The sequence below is a fragment of the Scyliorhinus torazame genome, chromosome 5, assembly GCF_047496885.1.
Source record: "Scyliorhinus torazame isolate Kashiwa2021f chromosome 5, sScyTor2.1, whole genome shotgun sequence".
Classification (NCBI taxonomy): Eukaryota; Metazoa; Chordata; class Chondrichthyes; order Carcharhiniformes; family Scyliorhinidae; genus Scyliorhinus; species Scyliorhinus torazame.
This window is the reverse complement of record NC_092711.1, coordinates 124535966-124559070: the sequence shown is the minus strand read 5'-3', so window position 1 is coordinate 124559070 and position 23105 is coordinate 124535966. Positions and strand designations below refer to the sequence as shown.

The following is a 23105-nucleotide window of genomic DNA, read 5'->3' as shown; positions in this document are numbered from 1 at the left end:
CTATTGGGCCGCCAATGTGTCGATGGTCTGTAAGTGGACGAGGGAGGAAGAGGGTGCGGCGTGGAAAAAGCTAGAGATGGCGTCCTGTAAGGGAACGAGCCTAAAAGCGCTGGTGACGGCGCCGCTGCCGTTCTCCCCGAAAAGGTACACCACAAACCCAGTGGTGGTGGCGACCTTGAAGATCTGGGGGCAGTGGAGGCGACACAGGGGAGTGACGGGTGCCTCGGTGTGGTCCCCGATAAGGAATAACCACAGGTTCGTCCCAGGGAGGATAGATGGGGGATTTCAGTGTTGGCAGCGAGCAGGAATTAGGAAGCTGAAGGACCTGTTTATAGACGGGACGTTTGCAAGGCTGGGAGCGCTAGAAGAAAAATATAAGTTGCCACCAGGGAATGCCTTCCGATACATGCAAGTCAGGGCATTTACGAGGCAACCGGTGAGGGAATTTCCGCAGCTCCCGACGCAAGGGATCCAAGATAGAGTGATTTCGGGGGCATGGGTTGGAGAAGGCAAAGTGTCCGAAATATACAGGGAGATGAGGGACGAGGGGGAGGCGATGGTAGAGGAGCTGAAGGGAAAATCGGAAGAGGAGCTGGGGGAAGAAATAGAGGAAGGGCTGTAGGCAGATGCCCTAAGTAGGGTAAATTCCTCGTCCTCGTGTGCCAGGCTTAGCCTGATTCAATTTAAGGTTCTACATAGAGCGCATGTGACGGGAGCAAGACTGAGCAGGTTTTTCAGGGTGGAGGACAGGTGCCGGAGATGCTCGGGAAGCTCGGTAAACCACATTCACATGTTCTGGTCGTGTCCGGCACTGCACGAGTTCTGGGAGGGTGTGGCAAGAGTGATTTCAAAGGTGGCGGGGGTTCGGGTCAAACCAGGCTGGGGGTTAGCTATATTTGGGGTTGCAGAAGAACTGGGAGTGCAGGAGGCGAAAGAGGTTGACATCTTGGCCTTTGCGTCCCTAGTAGCCCGGCGAAGGATTCTACTTATGTGGAAGGAAGCACTTGTGGGCAGCACGGTAGCATTGTGGATAGCACAATTGCTTCACAGCTCCAGGGTCCCAGGTTCGATTCTGGCTTGGGTCACTGTCTGTGAGGAGTCTGCACATCCTCCCCGTGTGTGCGTGGGTTTCCTCCGGGTGCTCCGGTTTCCTCCCACAGTCCAAAGATGTGCAGGTTAGGTGGATTGGCTGTGATAAATTGCCCTTAGTGTCCAAAATTGCCCTTAGTGTTGGGTGGGGTTACTGGGTTATGGGGATAGGGTGGAGGTGTTGACCTTGGGTAGGGTGCTCTTTCCAAGAGCCGGTGCAGACTCGATGGGCCGAATGGCCTCCTTCTGCACTGTAAATTCTATGATGATCTATGAAGCGAAATCCCCGGGCGTGGAGGCCTGGATAAATGACATGGCAGGGTTCATAAGATTGGAACGAATAAAATTTGCGTTAAGAGGATCGGCTCAGGGGTTCACCAGGCGGTGGCAACCGTTCCTTGACTATCTCGCGGAACGATAATGAAAAGACAGAAAGGACAGCAGCAGCAACCCGGGGGGGGGTATTATTTTGTCTTTTTGTTTTTGCCAGTTTTAGATATAGTTTTTTTCGTTTCTCGTTGGTTGTTAGTTCAATATATTATTTAAATAATGTTTAATGTATATTCCTTTGTTAAGGCTGTAAAAATGGAAAATTTGTTTGAAAAATTTCAATAAAATATATTTATTTAAAAAAAAAAGAAAATGATCTCAGATGCTAGAAGGGCTCCAGGGGAGTGTCTATTATACTCAAATGGGCGGCTTACAGTAGTTCAGGCCAAGAGGACCAACCAAGTGGGATATATGAACATTTAGGCCGATTGGACTTGAGGGAGTGAGTAGGGTTGGGGAAGAACGATTAGAGGAGGCCAATGTGACGACGGGATACGGCAGAGTGAATGAAGAGCCAAGAACAGGATGGGCGATAGGTGATCAAGGCGGAATGAAATTAAAAGTGAAATCTATTTGATGGCTAACAAGAACAACGATAATGTAAAAAAAACATCCAGTTTAGCTGGTGTCCATGGACATAAGGACAAAGCCTATTTTGAAGAAGAGATTCTACAACTTCAGACAAAGAAGGGATGAACTGGACATTAATAAAAATCTGAAAGCCAACAATACTGTTGTTCGAATTTGAAACACTTCTGTGATGTGAAAAGACAATGTATTTGAGCAAGTTACCGTAAAACAAATGGGTAATTTAAGACAAAGAACAAACAATCACAATGTTACTGCCTGGAACCAAATGGAAATGTTGATTTCTGTTTTAAACATGAAGATATATCATTGGACTGCTAGATAACTCCAGGGCTCATGGTTGGGATAGGATTAAGTAATTGAGGGTAGACGAATGAGAAAGGAAATCAAAACAGGAAATGGGATTTGGAATATTGGGTGCAATTCAATGGAATATTTCAATTTGGCCTTAATATGAAGGGGAAAGTTCAGAGGAGGCTAATACATTGATAACATTTCTCTTGGTAATGCTTGTGTCCTTGTCCATGCTTTTATTTAAGAGAACAAAAATGTGATACTCTGGCCAACACCCAAGGCATCTGGATCATACGTGGAGAGATAAGCAACAACTTTTGAGATCTTTTGATAAGATCACAAAAGGTTCAAGAATGTGTGGTATGACATTGGGGGCACTGTGTACGTGTGCAGATGAGTTAAGAGTGAAGAAACTAATTGGCAGGCTTGTCATTATGCATTGAAGAGCAGGCCCCATGCAGGCACACTACTTGTCAAACCGCATGGCCAGAAATGGTCAATGGGGCCAACAGAGTGAAACACCATCATTAAATGATCAAGGCACTGACACACATTCCATAGAGAAACTGACTTAAAATAATTGGGATAGAATCAAACACACCATTACCTGTCGAAATGAGCACAATTGAAGTGACAGGGCTAATTATTTGGATAAGAACAAGTAAGGGGCTGGTAGCAAGTAAACCCGATGAGGAATATCCATAAGGAGGATACAGACAATTTGGAGAGCTGGAGAATATTTTAAGTCCATGTATGATGTTATTTTGAATGATATTGAAGTGAGAAGATTTGCAAATGGGGAGTGTCAGAGAGAAAGGGGTATCAATCCAATTATTCAGAGATCACATTCAAGTTACAATAGATTATGGAATAAGATGGAATTTAACACAAGTTATGAGAAGAAAAAAAATCAGATTAGAAAAGAAAAACAAAGTGAATTTTCTCCCTGCACAGATTACCCCACTCAACGGCTTAGAGAAAGAAGTGACCAAGAACAATAATGAGATAAGGGGTGGAATAGTAAGATCTCACCCTGTGACAACTGGAACCGTATTATACATCACTCAAGTTGAAATTACATTTATTTTAGTTTAGTTAACACATAATCTATGTATGGCAACTCAACATGATTTTATAGTCAATTTTGGATCAAAAGCTCATCCCATGACCCGGTCTTAGCATCACGCTCAAAATTGACAAGGAAGAAAACATATGACCTTAAGACAGTGATGTGAGATGTCAAGGATGAACAATTACTGATGCAAACTATCAGTCCAAAGAAGTAAACGTGCAATTACTGCACATGACAAGTTTTTCGCTTTGTTTTTTTATTTAATGGTGCTGCAAAGACAGCCAAAAAGTTAATAAACTGGCAGTCATCATAGAAAAGGTAGCAAATGACACCTCAACAGCCCTGTTCAGGATTTCCTCTGAGATGCGAGCTATCCGTACTGTGGCCTTGCAAATTCAAATAGCTCTGGATTATATTCTCGCCAAGAAAGGTAGACATGTGCCCTGATCGGATCAGAATGTTGTACTTACATTCCAGATCGCTTCAAAGACATCATTAATTTGGCAAAACACATTAAAAGTGAGGTTGAAAATCTCAAAAAACCCGAGTCCAGCACTCTTCGAGTTGGGATGTGGAGTGGTTGGGATTCTTGGGAGTTTCAGTGGTACAAGGCCTGGTTATGTTCTTTGTAGTTTTTTTTGCGATATATCTTGTATTTGTGATAATCAAATGTATCTGTAAAAAAATGTCAAAAACATCAAAAAGCGCTGAGTCAGATATGAAGGGTGCTTACTATTAATTTCTCATCAAATACTGCAAATGTGTTCATTTTTATGGCATTTGTTTCTTTGCACTATTGTAATTGATCTATTCGATTTTTATTTTGAGTAATCAAAAGGGGGGAAATGATAGATTACAGATTTATTGATTCACTGACTTATTTAGTTGGTACCTTTAAGAATTGATGCAGTATAATTTTTTAATTCAGTACTTAGACAGAAAATGGAATATCCAAAAAGCTAAATCCCGAGTCGCCACACTCCGGTGCCTGTTCTGGTACACTGAGGGAGAATTCAGAATGTCCAATTCACCTAACAGCACGCCTTTTGGGACTTGTGGGAGGAAACCCATACAGACACTGGGAGAACGTGTAGACTCTGTGCAGGCAGTGACCCAAGCCGGAAATTGAACCTGGTTACTGCCGCAGTGAAGCAACAGTGCTAACCACTGTGCTACCATGCCGCCCTGAAACATGGTTTCAGATAAAAATATGAGAAATGCTGTACAAAGCTCACATTCTTTCAAGAAAAGGTGCATAAAAGCCTTCGTAATGTAGAGACCATTGTTCCACAATACATTTAGTAATAAGAAAGTATCGTAGTCTTAGCAACAGGATAAGAATGTACAAGTCTTAGAAACAAGCAAGGTTAATGCAGAACACCTTGGGCGAAATTCTCCAACGGCGCGATGTCCGCCGACTGGCGCCCAAATCGGCGCCAATCAGACGGGCATCGCGCCGCCCCAAAGGTGCGGAATGCTCCGCATCTTTGGGGGGCCGAGCCCCAACATTGAGGGGCTAGGCCGACGCCGGAGGGATTTCCGCCCCGCCAGCTGGCGGAAATGGCATTTGTTGCCCCGCCAGCTGGCGCGGAAATGCGGCGCATGCGCGGGAGCGTCAGCGGCCGCTGACAGTTTCCCGGCGCATGCGCGGGAGCGTCAGTGGACGCTGACAGTTTCCCGCGCATGCGCAGTGGGGAGAGTCACTTCCGCCTCCGCCATGGTGGAGGCCGTGGCGGAAGGGAAAGAGTGCCCCCACGGCACAGGCCCGCCCGCGGATCGGTGGGCCCCGATCGCGGGCCAGGCCACCGTGGGGGCACCCCCCGGGGTCAGATCGCCCTGCGCCCCCCCCAGGACCCCGGAACCCGCCCATGCCGCCTGGTCCCGCCGGTAAATATCAGGTTTAATTTACGCTGGCGGGACAGGCAATTTCTGGGCGGGACTTCGACCCATCCAGGCCGGAGAATTGAGCGGGGGGTCCCGCCAACCGGCGCGGCCCGATTCCCGCCCCCGCCCAATCTCCGGTACCGGAGACTTCGGCGGGGGCGGGATTCACGGTGGCAAACGGCCATTCTCCGACCCGGTGGGGGTCGGAGAATGACGCCCCTGATCTTTGTAGAATTGGTACACGTGATGGGCACATGTAGACATTTAATTAAGTTGATAGACATTAATGAATCTTAAGTACTGACCAATGCCCGGATAACAAATCATGTCCTGTGACAGACAGTTGTTTGAATAAATCAGAGAGCCTCACTCAACTGAGAATTAGAACCAATGAGAGTAAATAAGGGGTTCGACCATTGATAAGAATCTCTTTAACAATAAGGATTCATGATTAAAGTTTTTGTTCTGAATGTATGCTCTAAGAAATTCTGAACCATCTATTGATTTTTGAATGTTTTTGTTAAACTCTCTTTATTATGTTTTGCTGTATTATTTGAACTGAGTTTTGATTTATTTTTATGTAAGAGAATGAAGGTGAATAATTAGCAATAAAGTTGTATTTTTTGGACACCTCCAATTAACCGGACCTGTGATTCTTATTTTGAAGATAAATAAAAGATTGTAACATGGCAAGTTCGATCAAGGTATTCAAAGTGAATTGAATTTCTATCTGAAGAGAAAGAATATGCAAGGTTACGGGGATAAGGCAAGGGAGTGGGGCTAGGTAGAATGTTCTTTCAGAGAGTCAGCACAGACTCGATGAGTCGAATGGGCTCCCCTTGAACTGTAACGATTCTGTAGTTCTGTCAGCACAGGTCCTCCATCATCAGCACTGGAATTGAAACTCTGATCATGACGATAACACCAGAACCACAATAGAATTTCAGAAAACTGGGAAATCCTCTGAAAGGCAACTGACACCAACATTAGGTGAATTTCACCAACCAGCCAAAGTCTTCAACAGACTGATAGGATTGATGAAAGCTCAAGAGGATTGATGAAAGCTCAAGAGTTTAATCTGGGAGATGGAGAACCAGAGGAAAACAGAAACCAACCTGACTTGGACTTACATCAGCATTAATTCATTGTTGCCGGGTGATAATCCTGTAACTTGTTAGCTCATACCATTGTGAGAGCACCTTCACCACTCAGATTGCAGCAATTGACTAAACATCACCATCAAGGGAAACTGCTGATTGTCAGTCGATTGTTTCAATTCTTTCATGGGATGTGAGCATTTATTGTCCATCCCTAATTGTCCTTCCAAAGTTGGGGTGAGCTTCCTTCATTAAATCACTGCAATCTAAGTATTGTTGGTGTACCTATAGTGCTGCTAGGAAAGGAATTCTAGGACTTTAGCCCAGAGACAGTGAAGGCACCACAAAATACCTCCAAGTCAGAATGGTGTGTGGCTTGGAAGGGTAATTGCAGGTTGTAATGTTCCCATGCTCCTGCTGTCCATATTCTTGTAAGTTAGGGGGTTTGGAAGGTGCTTTCAGAAGAGGCTTGGTGAGTTGCTGGTTATGCTAGTGATGCCCATTTCCCACTAATAAACATTTAAAATATTGTAGACGTAAAAAGTCTCAACAGAAATAGATTTTCTGACTTTAAACACAGCCTTTAATTGGTCTGTGTTTTTAGACTCGGTTCTCGGAGCAACAAAACAAGATAAAACACGATCAACATCTTGGGGCTGCCATTGACCAGAACCTGAATTGGACTAGTCATATAAATAGCATAGCTACAAAAGCAGGTTAGAAGCTAGGAATTATGTGGCAAGTAACTGTCCAACATCTACAAGACACGAGTCAGGAGTGTAATGGAATACTCTCCACTTGCCTGTGTGAGTACAGCTCCAACAACACTCAAGAAGCTTGACACTCCAGAACAAAGCAGTCCATTTGCTTGGCAACTAATCCACAAACATCTACTCCCTCCAGCACAATGGCAGCAGTGTGTACCATCTACAAGATGCATTGCAGAAATTCACCAAGGCTTCTTATGCAGCACTTTCCAAACCCACATCCACAAAGGATAACGGCAACAGACACACGGAAATCCCATCTGGAAATTCCCCTTCAAGCCACTCACCATCCTGAATTGGAAATATAATCACTGTTCCTTCACTGTCGCTGAGTCAAAATCCTGGAACTCTCTCCCTAATAGCACTATGGCTGTATCTACACCATATGGATTGCAGCAGTTCACCAGGGCAGCTCGCCACCACCTGCTCAAGGGCAATTATGGATGGGCAATAAATACTGGCCTAGCCAACGACGCCAACATCAAATGAATGAAATTTTAAAAAGCAGAAACACTGCAGATGTTGGAATATCAAAATATAAAGAGCAAATGTTGGACATACTAATCAGATTAGACCGCATCTTTAGAGAGAAATGAACAGAAACGAGGCCTTCTGTGCTCAGTGGACACCAAAGGCCTTGGACTGCTTTATCGACCCCAGTTTTCACGTTTTGATTTGATGTTTTAAGTTTCCGTTCGTCTTTGTTCTTTTTGGGCTGTGCTCCGTTGGTTCTTTGTAGGAACGGCCCCCTTTAATTTATCCCTAAATTAATTTCAGTTCTTCTATTTAGTTGATTGGGCCCTAAAATAAAACAGCAATATTATAGGTTCAGGTCTGATCTGCGGTCAGCCTCCAATAAAACACTAATAAAACAGCTGATGAATGGTAGCCACAGTCCCCACAAACGTCCGCGGCCCAATAACCTCTCTATCCAATTTGCTCATTGCCCAGGCGCTGAGTGCGCAGGCTCCAGGGACAGCCAGCCGCGAGGCATTCTGGGTGATTCTATTGTTCCAAGTCGGAAGGAACCGGGACGCGGTGGCGCAGATGGGCTGCAGTAAACTGGTAAAGATATGGAACCCCAGGGGGATCGATGGAGCCAGCTCTGGACGGGGAGAGTTTCTCAATCCCGAGTGAATGCCGCAGGCCTAAATAAGACTCTGCGGTACCGAGTTTGTGGCTTCGGGTCCGGTGCCTGGGATCAGGTCCGGGTGAACGGCCGCCATCTTGGTTCAGCGAGGATAAGAGCGCGTGCGCTGGAGTCAGGGTGACGTAAGAGAGAATGGGCAGGACTTTCAGGGGTCTCTTTTCCAACTGGGTCCTAATGGCCGGGCGAGTCCCAAAGGCGACAGGTTTTTAAGAGCTTAAATCTATAATTGGCAGCACGGTAAGCACAGTGGTTAGCACTGCTGCCTCACAGCAACAGGGACCCATGTTTGAATCCGAGCTTGGATGGCTGTCTTTGTGAAGTTTTCACTTTCTCCCGTGTCTGCTTGGGTTTCTTCCCACAGTCCAAAGATGTGCAGGTTTGGTGGGGTTATGCAGATAGGGTGGGGTTAGAGAAGGAGCTCTTTCAGAGGGTTGGGGCAGACTCGAATGGCCTGCACGGTGGAGATGCTAATGTGGAGGTTACAGCCCCTGTATCATTACCGGAAGAGGCTGCTCCTAAATGCTTTGTGATACGTTAACTCCACATTCCTAGCTTTGCTGCACAGAGGGGTCTGTGCTAGTCGGAGCAGAGGGTCTGCTCCTGGATCTGTTGAAAACACCAATTTGTAAATCCAGATGGGTGAGCTCTATGGGGGAGAATGTAGGGCTTCCTCTGACTGCTGGCCTCTCTTCCGTGGTCTTTTCCATGTTTAGGTAGCCCTGGAATGGAAACATGAGGTTTCCACCAGTACACTTGATACCTTCCACAGCTGACGGTACCTCAGGGTGCAGAGTGCTTCTGAGACACGGAAAACAACATTCTGGTTTAGTGAAAAAGTTTTCCATGTTTTTGTTGTGATTTTGCTTTCTTTTACTTTGATTGGGCAACATATTTGGGGAAATTAGAATTATTTGTTCTGAATTTCTATCCTGGGCAGACAGTGATACTGACACAGTCAACTCCTTTTACAGGGGATTGGAAGGAGAGGATTTGACACATACATCATGAGTTGAACATCACCAGCCTTTGAATGTGGGAAAGGATCTGAAACATCAGTGTGACTGGAAAAGCACCGAGACCCACACAACACACACCCGAGTGAGAGAGTTCCAGTGAACTGTCAGTGGAGAGAGCTTCAACTATTACACAGCCTGAAAAAAACATCACATCATTCACCGTGAGGAGACACTGTACAATTATTCTCTGTGTCCACAAGGCTTTAACTGATTATTCAATCTAGTGGCACCATGGTGAAACAGTGGAAATGTGTAGACTGTGGGAAGGGTTTCAGATACCCATCACAGCTGGAAATTCATAAACGCAGTCACACTGGAGAGAAGTTATTCACCTGCTCCACCTGTGGAAAGGAATTCACTCAGTCATTCTGCCTAACAACACATCAGTGAATTCACACCGGAGAGAAACCCTATGATTGCTCTCATTGTGGGAAGAGCTTCCGGTCTTTATCCAACCTCACTGAGCATCTACGGGTTCACACTGGGGAGAGACCATTCCACTGCTCTGAATGCGGGCAGAGATTCACTTGTTCTTCCCACCTCATTCTACACAAGCGTGTCCACACTGGTGAGAGGCCGTGTGTGGGAAGGGATTTATTAAATTGGCGACCCTTCTTGAACACCAGCGTGTTCACACTGACGAGAAAGCATTCAGCTGACTGGAGTGTGAGAAGAGTTTCAGTCGTGCAATTAGTCTTCGGGATCACCAGCGAATTCACACTGGGGAGAAACCCTTTACCTGCGCTGAATGTGGGAAGGGATTTGCTTTGAAATCGCAGCTTCGGTCACATAAACTTGTTCACACTGATGAGAGACCATTTCAATGTTCTGACTGTGAAAAGAGCTTTAAAAGCAGAAGAGATTTGACGATTCACCAGCGAGTCCATTCCAGGGAGAAGCCGTTCACCTGCCCCGTGTGTGGCAGAGGATTCACTCGGACATCCGGTTGTCTCAGACACCAGAGAGTTCACATGTGATTACAGGGATTGGATTCCTACACCCAGGAATGAACCATGTTCATTCTGACAGTTCAGATTTATTTCCATTGATGTTAAACTCCAGCCCAGTTAATGGAATTAATAGAATGGACCTGAATTGCATTAAACACAGTGTTGGAGTCTTTGATTTCTCTCAGATAAGAGGAGACTGATTAATGTCCTCTTACCCACTATTCCATTGTTGGGTCTTTTCTCCTTTGTTAATGGAAGATTTGTATTTATATAGCGCCTTTCACAACTTCAGGCTGTCCCAAAGTGCTTTACAGATAATGATGTTCTTTTGAAGTGTAGTCACTGAAGTAATGTAAGAACAAAGAAAAATTATAGCACAGGAACAGGCCCTTCGGCCCTCCAAACCTGCGCCGATCTAGATCCTCTATCTAAAACTGTCGCCTATTTTCTAAGGATCCGTATCCCTCTGCTCCCTGCCCATTCATCTTAAATGACGCTATCGTGCCCGCCTCTACCACCTCTGCCGGCAATGCGTTCCAGCCTCTACCACCCTCTGCGTAAAGAACTTTCCATGCATATCTCCCTTAAACTTTTCCCCTCTCACCTTGAACTCGTGACCCCTAGTAATTGAGTCCCCCACTCTGGGGGGGGGGGAAAAAGCTTCTTGCTATCCACCCTGTCTATACCGCTCATGATTTTGCAGACCTCAACGAGGTCCCCCCGAAACCTCCGTCTTTCTCATGAAAATAACCCTAATCTACTCAACCTCTCTTCACAGCTAGCGCCCTCCATACCAGGCAACATCCTGCTGAACCTCCTCTGCACCTTCTCCAAAGCATCCACATCCTTTTGGTAATGTGGCGATCAGAACTGTACGCAGTATTCCAAATGTGCCCAAACCAAAGTCTTGTACTGTAACATGACCTGCCGACTCTTGTACACAATACCCCTTCCGATGAAGGAAAGCATGCCGTATGCCTTCTTGACCACTCTATCGACCTGCCCAGCTACCTTCCAGGTACAATGGACCTGAACAGCCAGATCTCTCTGTACATCAATTTTCCCCAGGGCTTTTTCATTTACCGTATAGATCTTCCAAAATGCATCACCTCGCAATTGCCCGGATTGAACTACCATCTGCCATTTCTCCGCCCAACTCTCCAATCTATCTATATTCTGCTGTATTCTCTGACCGTCCCCTTCACTATCTGCTACTCCATCAATCTTAGTGTCATCTGCAAACTTGCTAATCAGACCACCTATACCTTCCTCCAGATCATTTATGTATATCACAAACAACAGTGGTCCCAGCACGGATCCCTGTGGAACACCACTGGTCACAGTTCTCCATTTTGAGAAACTCCCACTACTACTCTGTCTCCTGTTGCCCAGCCAGTTCTTTATCCATCTAGCTAGTACACCCTGGACCCCATGAGACTTCACTTTCTCCATCAGCCTACCATGGGGAACCTTATCAAATGCCTCACTGAAGTCCATGTATATGACATCTACAGCCCTTCATCAATCAACTTTGTCACTTCCTCAAAGAATTCTATTAAGTTGGTAAGACATGACCGTCCCTGCACAAAACCATGTTGCCTATCACTGATAAGCCCATTTTCTTCCAAATGGGAATAGATCCTATCCCTCAGTATCTTCTCCAACAGCTTCCCTACCACTGACGTCAGGCTCACCGGTCTATAATTACCTGGATTATCCCTGCTATCCTTCTTAAACCAGGGGACAACATTAGCAAATCTCCAGTCCTCCGGTACCTCACCCGTGTTCAAGGATGCTGCAAAGATATCTGTTAAGGCCCCAGTTATTTCCTCTCTCACTTCCCTCAGTAACCTGGCATATATCCCATCCGGACCTGTGGACTTGTCCATCTTAATGCCTTTTGGAATACCCAACACATCCTCCTTATGCTGACTTGACCTAGAGTAATCAAACATCTATCCCTAACCTCAACATCCGCCATGTCCCTCTCCTCGGTGAATATCGATGCAAAGCACTCGTTAAGAATCTCACCCATTTTCTCTGACTCCACACATAACTTTCCTCCTTTGTCCTTTGAGTGGGCCAATCCTTTCTCTAGTTACCCTCTTGCTCCTTATATATATGAATAAAAGGCTTTGGGATTTTCCTGTAGGAAATGCATCAGCCAGATTGTGCACAACAGGCTCCAACAAACACAATTAAGATGCTGGAAATACTCAGCAGGTCAGGCAGCATCTGTAAAGCAAGAAAGTGAGTTCAAAACCGAACTATGATTATGACCAGATTATCTGCTCAGTGCTCATCACCGAGGGCTTTATATTGAGCAGTCAACCTGAGAGAACTTCCTCCTTCGAAATATCATCAGCAGAACTTTTACATCCAGCTGCAAGAGCAGATGGGTTTATATTGGAAGGTTTCCTCTGAAAGACATTGCAGTATTCCCTCAGTACAATGCTGTATTCCCTCAGTACATTGCTGTATTCCCTCAGTACAGTGCAGTATTCCTCAGTGCAGTATTCCCTCAGTACAGTGCTGTATTCCCTCAGTACAGTGCTGTATTCCCTCAGTACAGTGCTGTATTCCCTCGGTACAGTGCTGTATTCCCTCGGTACAGTGCTGTATTCCCTCAGTCCAGCATCGGAATACCAGCTGGATTTTATGGTCATGTTTCTGGAGGTGAAGTTGAACCCACATCATCCTGACTCAGAGATGGGAATGTAACCACTGAACAATAACAACTCGGGATTATTTCCGCTCTCACATCTTTGGTTGTTCTCCTGAACACATTAATCCATTGGGCTCTCAGACAAATCCAAGTGGATTCAACAGGTTTCCAGGGTTTGTGCTGATGCTGCAGCAAGAGATCGAGAAGGTTTTTATTTCTGAATTCAAGAACTGGCATCAAGTATCACAATATGGTGACAATTTGAACTCCAGGCTTTGCCTTTCAGAGACTTTGGCCTTAACCATTCAGGCCATTTGTTACTTTCTGAGAGAAAGAGCTTGAGATGGGAGAGATGGAACTTGCCTCCAAACCAATTGCCAAGACTTCTGATTCTGATGTAAAAATCCCATTTAGAACCAGCAAGTCGGAGTAATTGTTGCCAAAATTGATAAAGTAAAATTATAGCTTTTCTATTTCAAACTTCGAAAGGGAGATTTACCTGAAGCTGAGAGGGATTATCAAATATTCAGAACAAAACCTGATGACAAACAATCTGGGCGGTTCCCGGGAATCGGGGAAAAAAAGTTTCCTTTGGGGAAATAAATTGAAGATTAAGAAAACCTGTCAGCCCCACAATACGGCAAATTGAATTTGAACTCATTTTGAAAATAAAAAACATCTAAACTGTTGATACCTGGAATCAAATTGGAAAGTCTGATTCCTGTTTTAAAGGTAGTAGGAGTATTGGACAGTAAAGTTTCTCTAAGCCTCATGAATGAGATATATAATGGGATATAATATTTACAGTGCAGAAGGAGGCCATTCGGCCCATCGAGTCTGCACCGGCTCTTGGAAAGAGCACCCGACCCAATCCCCATAACCCAGTAACCCCACCCTACACTATGGGCAATTTTGGACACTATATCATGGCCAATCCACCTAACCCGCACATCTTTGGACTGTGGGAGGAAACCGGAGCACCCGGAGGAAACCCACGCACACACAGGGAGGATGTGCAGACTCCGCACAGACAGTGACCCATGCCGGAATCGAACCTGGGACCCTGGAGCTGTGAAGCATTTGTGCTATCCACAATGCTACCGTGCTGTATGTAAATATGTAAAATTATATAAGAGGAAGTGATTGAGCACAGGAATAAAGTTAATGAAAAATAACCCCACTAAATGGGAATTGGAATACCTCACTGTGGGTGCAGTTCAGTGGAATATATCAATGTGGTATTGATGTACATTTTAATAAAAGGCAAGTGTAGATGTGACTAATAAATTGATGGCTCTATTGGAGATGTTTGTATCGTTGTGGATGAACTTTCAAAGAGAATTGCATTTGATAAAATGGCCACTGCCAAAGTCATTGAAGCATTCGGGGGGAGATAAGCAAATATATTTACAGACACATATAAGTGGGACTAGGCAGTAAATGATTCATTTTCAGGTGAGGTACATTTTATATTTACTGACGTAAGATAATAAGATCAAGGAAGCCATTTTGAAACTAACATTTAAATGAAAAGGGCATTTTGTATTCAGCAATTGATCGATTGTATTAATCAATGATGTGTATTAATTATTCACTAGTCAGAAACAGATTATTAAATAAGTAGTGTGCCACAGTTGATTTTAATTGAAGATTTAATAATCTGTTAGTGGTTGTGTTAAAAGACTTGGTTGTACCTAAAACTGTGTAAGCCTGTTTTAAATTCTATATTACAGCTTCTGTGAGAAGGAATGTATGATCTGATCTGATGGTTAGCAACAAGTCTTCACACCCTTGGTAACCTTCTTTGGAACTGGAAGGTCACACAATGATGGGAGGGATACATTAAACATTCCCATTGTATCCCGATCTGCGACATTTACCAAAATGGTTGAAACCCAATCAAACCGATTCGGGTATGAAATTGACCAACCATTGAGTTCTAATCAGTTTATTCAAACTGAGGGAGGATCTACTTAGGTACTTCAAACCCGAGGAGAATGTCTGTTGCCAGCCAAGTACTGGAATCCCCAAAGCAAGATTCCCATCAGAATTGTTATCAATGAAATTAAATGAAAATCGCTTATTGTCACAAGTAGGCTTCAAATGAAGATACTGTGAAAAGCCCCTAGTCGCCACATTCCGGCACCTGTTCGGGGAGGCTGGTACGGGAATTGGACCGTGCTGCTGGCCTACCTTGGACTGCTTTCAAAGCCAGCGATTTAGCCTAAGGAGTACAAGCGGGATTATGTTTTTACAGCCTGATCAACCAAGAGAAATGGTAAAAGTCAGTTTTGTGTCGATAAGTTTCCCTTTTTCCTTCTGTATCGATCAATTTACCCTTTGCCTTCTGTGTCGATCAGTTTACCCTTTGCCTTGTCGATCAGTTTCCCCTTTTCCTTCTGTGTCGATCAGTTTACCCTTTTCCTTCTGTATCGATCAGTTTACCCTTTTCCTTCTGTGTCGATCAGTTTAGCCTTTTCCTTCTGTGTCGATCAGTTTACTCTTTTCCTTCTGTGTCGATCAGTTTCCCCTTTTCCTTCTGTATCGATCAGTTTACCCTTTGCCTTCTGTATCGATCAGTTTACCCTTTGCCTTCTGTATCGATCAGTTTACCCTTTGCCTTCTGTCGATCAGTTTACCCTCTTCCTCTGTGTCGATCAGTTTACCCTTTTCCTTCTGTGTCGCTCAGTTTACCCTTTGCCTTCTGTCGATCAGTTTACCCTTTTCCTTCTGTATCGATCAGTTTACCCTTTTCCTTCTGTATCGATCAGTTTACCCTTTTCCTTCTGTATCGATCAGTTTACCCTTTTCCTTCTGTTTCGATCAGTTTACCCTTTTCCTTCTGTATCGATCAGTTTACCCTTTTCCTTCTGTATCGATCAATTTACCCTTTGCCTTCTGTGTCGATCAGTTTACCCTTTGCCTTGTCGATCAGTTTCCCCTTTTCCTTCTGTGTCGATCAGTTTACCCTTTTCCTTCTGTGTTGATCAATTTACCCTTTTCCTTCTGTGTCGATCAGTTTACCCTTTTCCTTCTGTGTCGATCAGTTTCCCCTTTTCCTTCTGTGTCGATCAGTTTACCCTTTTCCTTCTGTATCGATCAGTTTACCCTTTTCCTTCTGTGTCGATCAGTTTACCCTTTTCCTTCTGTGTCGATCAGTTTACTCTTTTCCTTCTGTGTCGATCAGTTTCCCCTTTTCCTTCTGTATCGATCAGTTTCCCCTTTGCCTTCTGTATCGATCAGTTTACCCTTTGCCTTCTGTCGATCAGTTTACCCTCTTCCTCTGTGTCGATCAGTTTACCCTTTTCCTTCTGTGTCGCTCAGTTTACCCTTTGCCTTCTGTCGATCAGTTTACCCTTTTCCTTCTGTATCGATCAGTTTACCCTTTTCCTTCTGTGTCGATCAGTTTACCCTTTTCCTTCTGTATCGATCAGTTTCCCCTTTTCCTTCTGTATCGATCAGTTTCCCCTTTTCCTTCTGTATCGATCAGTTTACCCTTTTCCTTCTGTATCGATCAGTTTCCCCTTTTCCTTCTGTGTCGATCAGTTTGTCCTTTTCCTTCTGTGTCGATCAGTTTCCCCTTTTCCTTCTGTGTCGCTCAGTTTACCCTTTTCCTTCTGTATCGATCAGTTTGCCCTTTTCCTTCTGTGTCGATCAGTTTACCCTTTTCCTTCTGTATCGATCAGTTTACCCTTTTCCTTCTGTGTCGATCAGTTTGTCCTTTTCCTTCTGTGTCGATCAGTTTGTCCTTTTCCTTCTGTGTCGATCAGTTTACCCTTTTCCTTCTTTGTCGATCAGTTTACCCTTTGCCTTCTGTATCGATCAATTTCCCCTTTTCCTTCTGTGTCGATCAGTTTCCCCTTTTCCTTCTGTGTCGATCAGTTTACCCTTTTCCTTCTGTGTCGATCAGTTTACCCTTTTCCTTCTGTGTCGATCAGTTTACCCTTTTCCTTCTGTGTCGATCAGTTTACCCTTTTCCTTCTGTGTCGATCAGTTTACCCTTTTCCTTCTGTATCGATCAGTTTCCCCTTTTCCTCCTGTGTCGATCAGTTTCCCTTTTCCTTCTGTATCGATCAGTTTACCCTTTTCCTTCTGTGTCGATCAGTTTACCCTTTTCCTTCTGTGTCGATCAGTTTACCCTTTTCCTTCTGTGTCGATCAGTTTACCCTTTTCCTTCTGTATCGATCAGTTTACCCTTTTCCTTCTGTGTCGATCAGTTTACCCTTTGCCTTCTGTCGATCAGTTTACCCTTTTCCTTCTGTATCGATCAGTTTACCCTTTTCCTTCTGTATCGATCAGTTTACCCTTTTCCTTCTGTGTCGATCAGTTTACCCTTTTCCTTCTGTATCGATCAGTTTACCCTTTTCCTTCTGTGTCTATCAGTTTACCCTTTTCCTTCTGTATCGATCAGTTTACCCTTTTCCTTCTGTATCGATCAGTTTACCCTTTTCCTTCTGTATCGATCAGTTTCCCTTTTTCCTTCTGTATCGATCAGTTTCCCCTTTTCCTTCTGTATCGATCAGTTTACCCTTTTCCTTCTGTATCGATCAGTTTACCCTTTTCCTTCTGTGTCGATCAGTTTGTCCTTTTCCTTCTGTGTCGATCAGTTTGTCCTTTTCCTTCTGTGTCGATCAGTTTACCCTTTTCCTTCTTTGTCGATCAGTTTACCCTTTGCCTTCTGTATCGATCAATTTCCCCTTTTCCTTCTGTGTCGATCAGTTTCCCCTTTTCCTTCTGTGTCGATCAGTTTACCCTTTTCCTTCTGTGTCGATCAGTTTACCCTTTTCCTTCTGTGTCGATCAGTTTACCCTTTTCCTTCTGTGTCGATCAGTTTACCCTTTTCCTTCTGTGTCGATCAGTTTACCCTTTTCCTTCTGTATCGATCAGTTTCCCCTTTTCCTCCTGTGTCGATCAGTTTCCCTTTTCCTTCTGTATCGATCAGTTTACCCTTTTCCTTCTGTGTCGATCAGTTTACCCTTTTCCTTCTGTGTCGATCAGTTTACCCTTTTCCTTCTGTGTCGATCAGTTTACCCTTTTCCTTCTGTATCGATCAGTTTACCCTTTTCCTTCTGTGTCGATCAGTTTACCCTTTGCCTTCTGTCGATCAGTTTACCCTTTTCCTTCTGTATCGATCAGTTTACCCTTTTCCTTCTGTATCGATCAGTTTACCCTTTTCCTTCTGTGTCGATCAGTTTACCCTTTTCCTTCTGTATCGATCAGTTTACCCTTTTCCTTCTGTGTCTATCAGTTTACCCTTTTCCTTCTGTATCGATCAGTTTACCCTTTTCCTTCTGTATCGATCAGTTTACCCTTTTCCTTCTGTATCGATCAGTTTCCCTTTTTCCTTCTGTATCGATCAGTTTCCCCTTTTCCTTCTGTATCGATCAGTTTACCCTTTTCCTTCTGTATCGATCAGTTTCCCCATTTTCCTTCTGTGTCGATCAGTTTGTCCTTTTCCTTCTGTGTCGATCAGTTTACCCTTTTCCTTCTGTGTCGCTCAGTTTACCCTTTTCCTTCTGAATCGATCAGTTTGCCCTTTTCCTTCTGTGTCGATCAGTTTACCCTTTTCCTTCTGTATCGATCAGTTTACCCTTTTCCTTCTGTGTCGATCAGTTTGTCCTTTTCCTTCTGTGTCGATCAGTTTGTCCTTTTCCTTCTGTGTCGATCAGTTTACCCTTTTCCTTCTGTGTCGATCAGTTTACCCTTTTCCTTCTGTGTCGATCAGTTTCCCCTTTTCCTTCTGTATCGATCAGTTTACCCTTTTCCTTCTGTGTCGATCAGTTTACCCTTTGCCTTCTGTATCGATCAATTTCCCCTTTTCCTTCTGTATCGATCAGTTTCCCCTTTGCCTTCTGTGTCGATCAGTTTCCCCTTTTCCTTCTGTGTCGATCAGTTTACCCTTTTCCTTCTGTGTTGATCAGTTTCCCCTTTTCCTTCTGTATCGATCAGTTTACCCTTTTCCTTCTGTGTCGATCAGTTTACCCTTTGCCTTCTGTATCGATCAATTTCCCCTTTTCCTTCTGTGTCGATCAGTTTCCCCTTTTCCTTCTGTGTCGATCAGTTTCCCCTTTTCCTTCTGTGTCGATCAGTTTCCCCTTTTCCTTCTGTGTCGATCAGTTTACCCTTTTCCTTCTGTGTCGATCAGTTTACCCTTTTCCTTCTGTGTCGATCAGTTTACCCTTTTCCTTCTGTATCGATCAGTTTACCCTTTTCCTTCTGTGTCGATCAGTTTACCCTTTTCCTTCTGTATCGATCAGTTTCCCCTTTTCCTTCTGTGTCGATCAGTTTCCCCTTTTCCTTCTGTATCGATCAGTTTACCCTTTTCCTTCTGTGTCGATCAGTTTACCCTTTTCCTTCTGTGTCGATCAGTTTCCCCTTTTCCTTCTGTATCGATCAGTTTACCCTTTTCCTTCTGTGTCGATCAGTTTCCCCTTTTCCTTCTGTATCGATCAGTTTACCCTTTTCCTTCTGTATCGATCAGTTTACCCTTTTCCTTCTGTATCGATCAGTTTACCCTTTTCCTTCTGTGTCGATCAGTTTACCCTTTTCCTTCTGTATCGATCAGTTTACCCTTTTCCTTCTGTATCGATCAGTTTACCCTTTTCCTTCTGTATCGATCAGTTTACCCTTTTCCTTCTGTATCGATCAGTTTACCCTTTTCCTTCTGTATCGATCAGTTTACCCTTTTCCTTCTGTATCGATCAGTTTACCCTTTTCCTTCTGTATCGATCAGTTTACCCTTTTCCTTCTGTATCGATCAGTTTACCCTTTTCCTTCTGTGTCGATCAGTTTACCCTTTTCCTTCTGTGTCGATCAGTTTACCCTTTTCCTTCTGTATCGATCAGTTTACCCTTTTCCTTCTGTATTGATCAGTTTCCCCTTTTCCTTCTGTATCGATCAGTTTACCCTTTTCCTTCTGTATTGCTAGGTATCTTTTTTTTAAATAAATTAATTTCAATTTACCATCTGAAATTCCTGTCCTTCCTAATCGTTAAGTCTTGTTCAAACTAAAACAATTGAGTGAACTGTTTACAAACACTGGTGGATTGGTTGATTGCAATTAGACTTAAGTAATTCTATGTTTTAATATCAGATCACCTGAAAGTCTCTGAATTGTCTGCATTGGATGGAACCCTTGTCGCCTCATGTGAGGATATCACTGTGAGTGTGCAGCTGTGATTTGTCAAATGTAAAATAACTAATTTAGAAATGCTTTGTGAAATTCACTGAAGAATGAATCCCAGACGTGCTCAAACTGTGTCCTAGGCCAAACTAGTTTCAGCTGATGCTTCATCAATGACCGGAGTCCCATGACAAGGTCAGAAGCGGGGATGCTCGCTGATGACTGCACAATGTTCACCATTTGCGACTCCTCAGTTACTGAAGCGTCCATGGCCAAATGCAGCGAGATAGTATCTAGGTTTATACAGACAAGTGGTAAGTTGCATTTGTGCCACAAGTGCCAGACTATGATCATCTCCAACAAGAGAGGATCTAACTATTGCCCCTTGACATTAAATAGCATTACCATCATTGAATCCCTCACTGTCAACATCCTAGGGGTTACCATTGACCAGAAACCAAACGCAACTAGCCATAAATATTGTGGCTGCAAGAGCAGATCAAAGGCTAGGATCCTGCAGGGAGTAACTCACCTCCTGACTCCCTAAAACCTGTGCACCATCTGCAAGGCACATCAGGAATATAATGGAATACTCCCCACTTGTCTGGATGGGTACAGATCCAACAACACTCAAGAAGGACAAAGTAGGCCACTTGATTGGTACCCTATCCACAAACATTCACTCCCTGCACCACGTATGAAAAATGGCAGCTGTGTGTACCATCTACAAGATGCACTGCAGTAACTCGCCAAGGCTTCATAGGCAGCACCTTCCAAACTTAGGATCTCTACCATCTAGAAGCAGAATGGCTGCAGATACCTGGGAACTGTAGCCACCTGGGTTGGCCACTTCCCGACTTAAAATGGAGAACCGCAAAGGCTGAAGGGAAATTCAGCCAACACAGGCAAAGACTAGCAAATACAGAAATCATGTGTATTGAAACCTGTAAGAAACCAGACAGCACTGAAACCAGCAGCCATCTGCATAGTAATGAGCAATTCCAAGGCACAATTGCAACAGTTAAGGTGAATAAAGCCAAGCCAGACTCCTCGGCGCCAGCAGGAGCCAAAACAAAGGAAGGCCAACGGACACTGAGGGACCGCCCAGCGATCAGGGAACAACTCCAGTATTGGAGAAATCGATCCAAGTGATCGGAACCAGGTACGGGGTCCGCCCCGAAGGGCAGGAAGCCCCTGGGGACCATAAAGTAAAGCCCCCAAGTTCAAATCGTCCTTCTTGGCAGGGTCACTCAGCAACTCGAATCAACCCTTGAGAGTGAACTGCCCAGCTGCCGCATCAACCAAGTAAGTCTCCAGTCAACGCTCGCTACGAGATAGGTGCGCCTAGCTACTAGTCCATACCAGCTTTGAAGCCTGCAGACTCAGAATCGAACAAAAGGCCATTTGTTCCCCTGACCTGGTGGGCCAATTCCAAAGCTAAGTATAGGCCTTTTAGTGATAGAGAATAGTCTAGAAAGTAGAGTTTATGCATGAGTAGTGATTTACTGTGTATAATAAATGTGTTTTGATTTGAATCTTACTAATTGGTGTGTTGAGTTATTTATTTTTTTATTAAATATTTTATTGAAAATTTTTGGTCAACCAACACAGTACATTGTGCATCCTTTACACAATATTATAACAACACAAATAACAATGACCTATTTTATAAACAAAAAATGAATAAATAATAAATAACAAAAATGAAAACTAGCCCTAATTGGCAACTGCCTTGTCACAAGTAACACTCTCCAAAAATATAATTTAACAGTCCAATATATAATTATCTGTAGCAACGATCTATACATACTATACAGTATATATTAACAACTCTGAGAGTCCTTCTGGTTCCTCCTTCCCCCCCCCCCCCCCCCCCGATCCTGGGCTGCTGCTGCTGCCTTCTTTTTCCCATTCCATCTATCTTTCTGCGAGGTATTCGACGAACGGTTGCCACCGCCTGGTGAACCCTTGAGCCGACCCCCTTAGGACGAACTTAATCCGCTCTAGCTTTATAAACCCCGCCATGTCATTTATCCAGGTCTCCACCCCCGGGGGCTTGGCTTCTTTCCACATTAGCAATATCCTGCGCCGGGCTACTAGGGACGCAAAGGCCAAAACATCGGCCTCTCTCGCCTCCTGCACTCCCGGCTCTTGTGCAACCCCAAATATAGCCAACCCCCAGCTTGGTTCGACCCGGACTCCTACTACTTTTGAAAGCACCTTTGTCACCCCCATCCAAAACCCCTGTAGTGCCGGGCATGACCAAAACATATGGGTATGATTCGCTGGGCTTCTCGAGCACCTCGCACACCTATCCTCCACCCCAAAAAATTTACTGAGCCGTGCTCCAGTCATATGTGCCCTGTGTAATACCTTAAACTGAATCAGGCTTAGCCTGGCACACGAGGACGACGAGTTTACCCAGCTTAGGGCATCTGCCCACAGCCCCTCCTCGATCTCCTCCCCCAGCTCTTCTTCCCATTTCCCTTTTAGTTCATCTACCATAGTCTCCCCTTCGTCCCTCATTTCCCTATATATATCTGACACCTTACCATCCCCCACCCATGTCTTTGAGATCACTCTGTCCTGCACCTCTTGTGTCGGGAGCTGCGGGAATTCCCTCACCTGTTGCCTCGCAAAAGCCCTCAGTTGCATATACCTGAATGCATTCCCTTGGGGCAACCCATATTTCTCGGTCAGCGCTCCCAGACTCGCAAACTTCCCATCCACAAACAGATCTTGCAGTTGCGTTATTCCTGCTCTTTGCCACATTCCATATCCCCCATCCATTCCCCCCGGGGCAAACCTATGGTTGTTTCTTATCGGGGACCCCCCCAAGGCTCCAGTCTTTCCCCTATGCCGTCTCCACTGTCCCCAAATCTTCAGTGTAGACACCACCACCGGGCTTGTGGTGTAGTTCCTCGGTGAGAACGGCAATGGGGCTGTCACCATAGCCTGTAGGCTAGTCCCCCTACAGGACGCCCTCTCTAATCTCTTCCACGCCGCTCCCTCCTCCTCTCCCATCCACTTACTCACCATTGAAATATTAGCGGCCCAATAATACTCACTTAGGCTCGGTA

General features: G+C 44.5%; 1 protein-coding gene across 1 annotated transcript in view; it reads left to right on the top strand.

Moving 5' to 3' along the window:
• The window catches only part of LOC140417900 (uncharacterized), a 40747-nt gene extending 29880 nt beyond the window's left edge, over positions 1 to 10867 (top strand). The window contains 2 exon segments of the mRNA XM_072501331.1: positions 9683 to 9950; positions 9953 to 10867. Coding sequence (XP_072357432.1) covers positions 9683 to 9950; positions 9953 to 10264 — 580 coding nt within the window. The 3' untranslated portion in view covers positions 10265 to 10867.
• The last annotated feature ends 12238 nt before the right edge of the window (positions 10868 to 23105 follow it).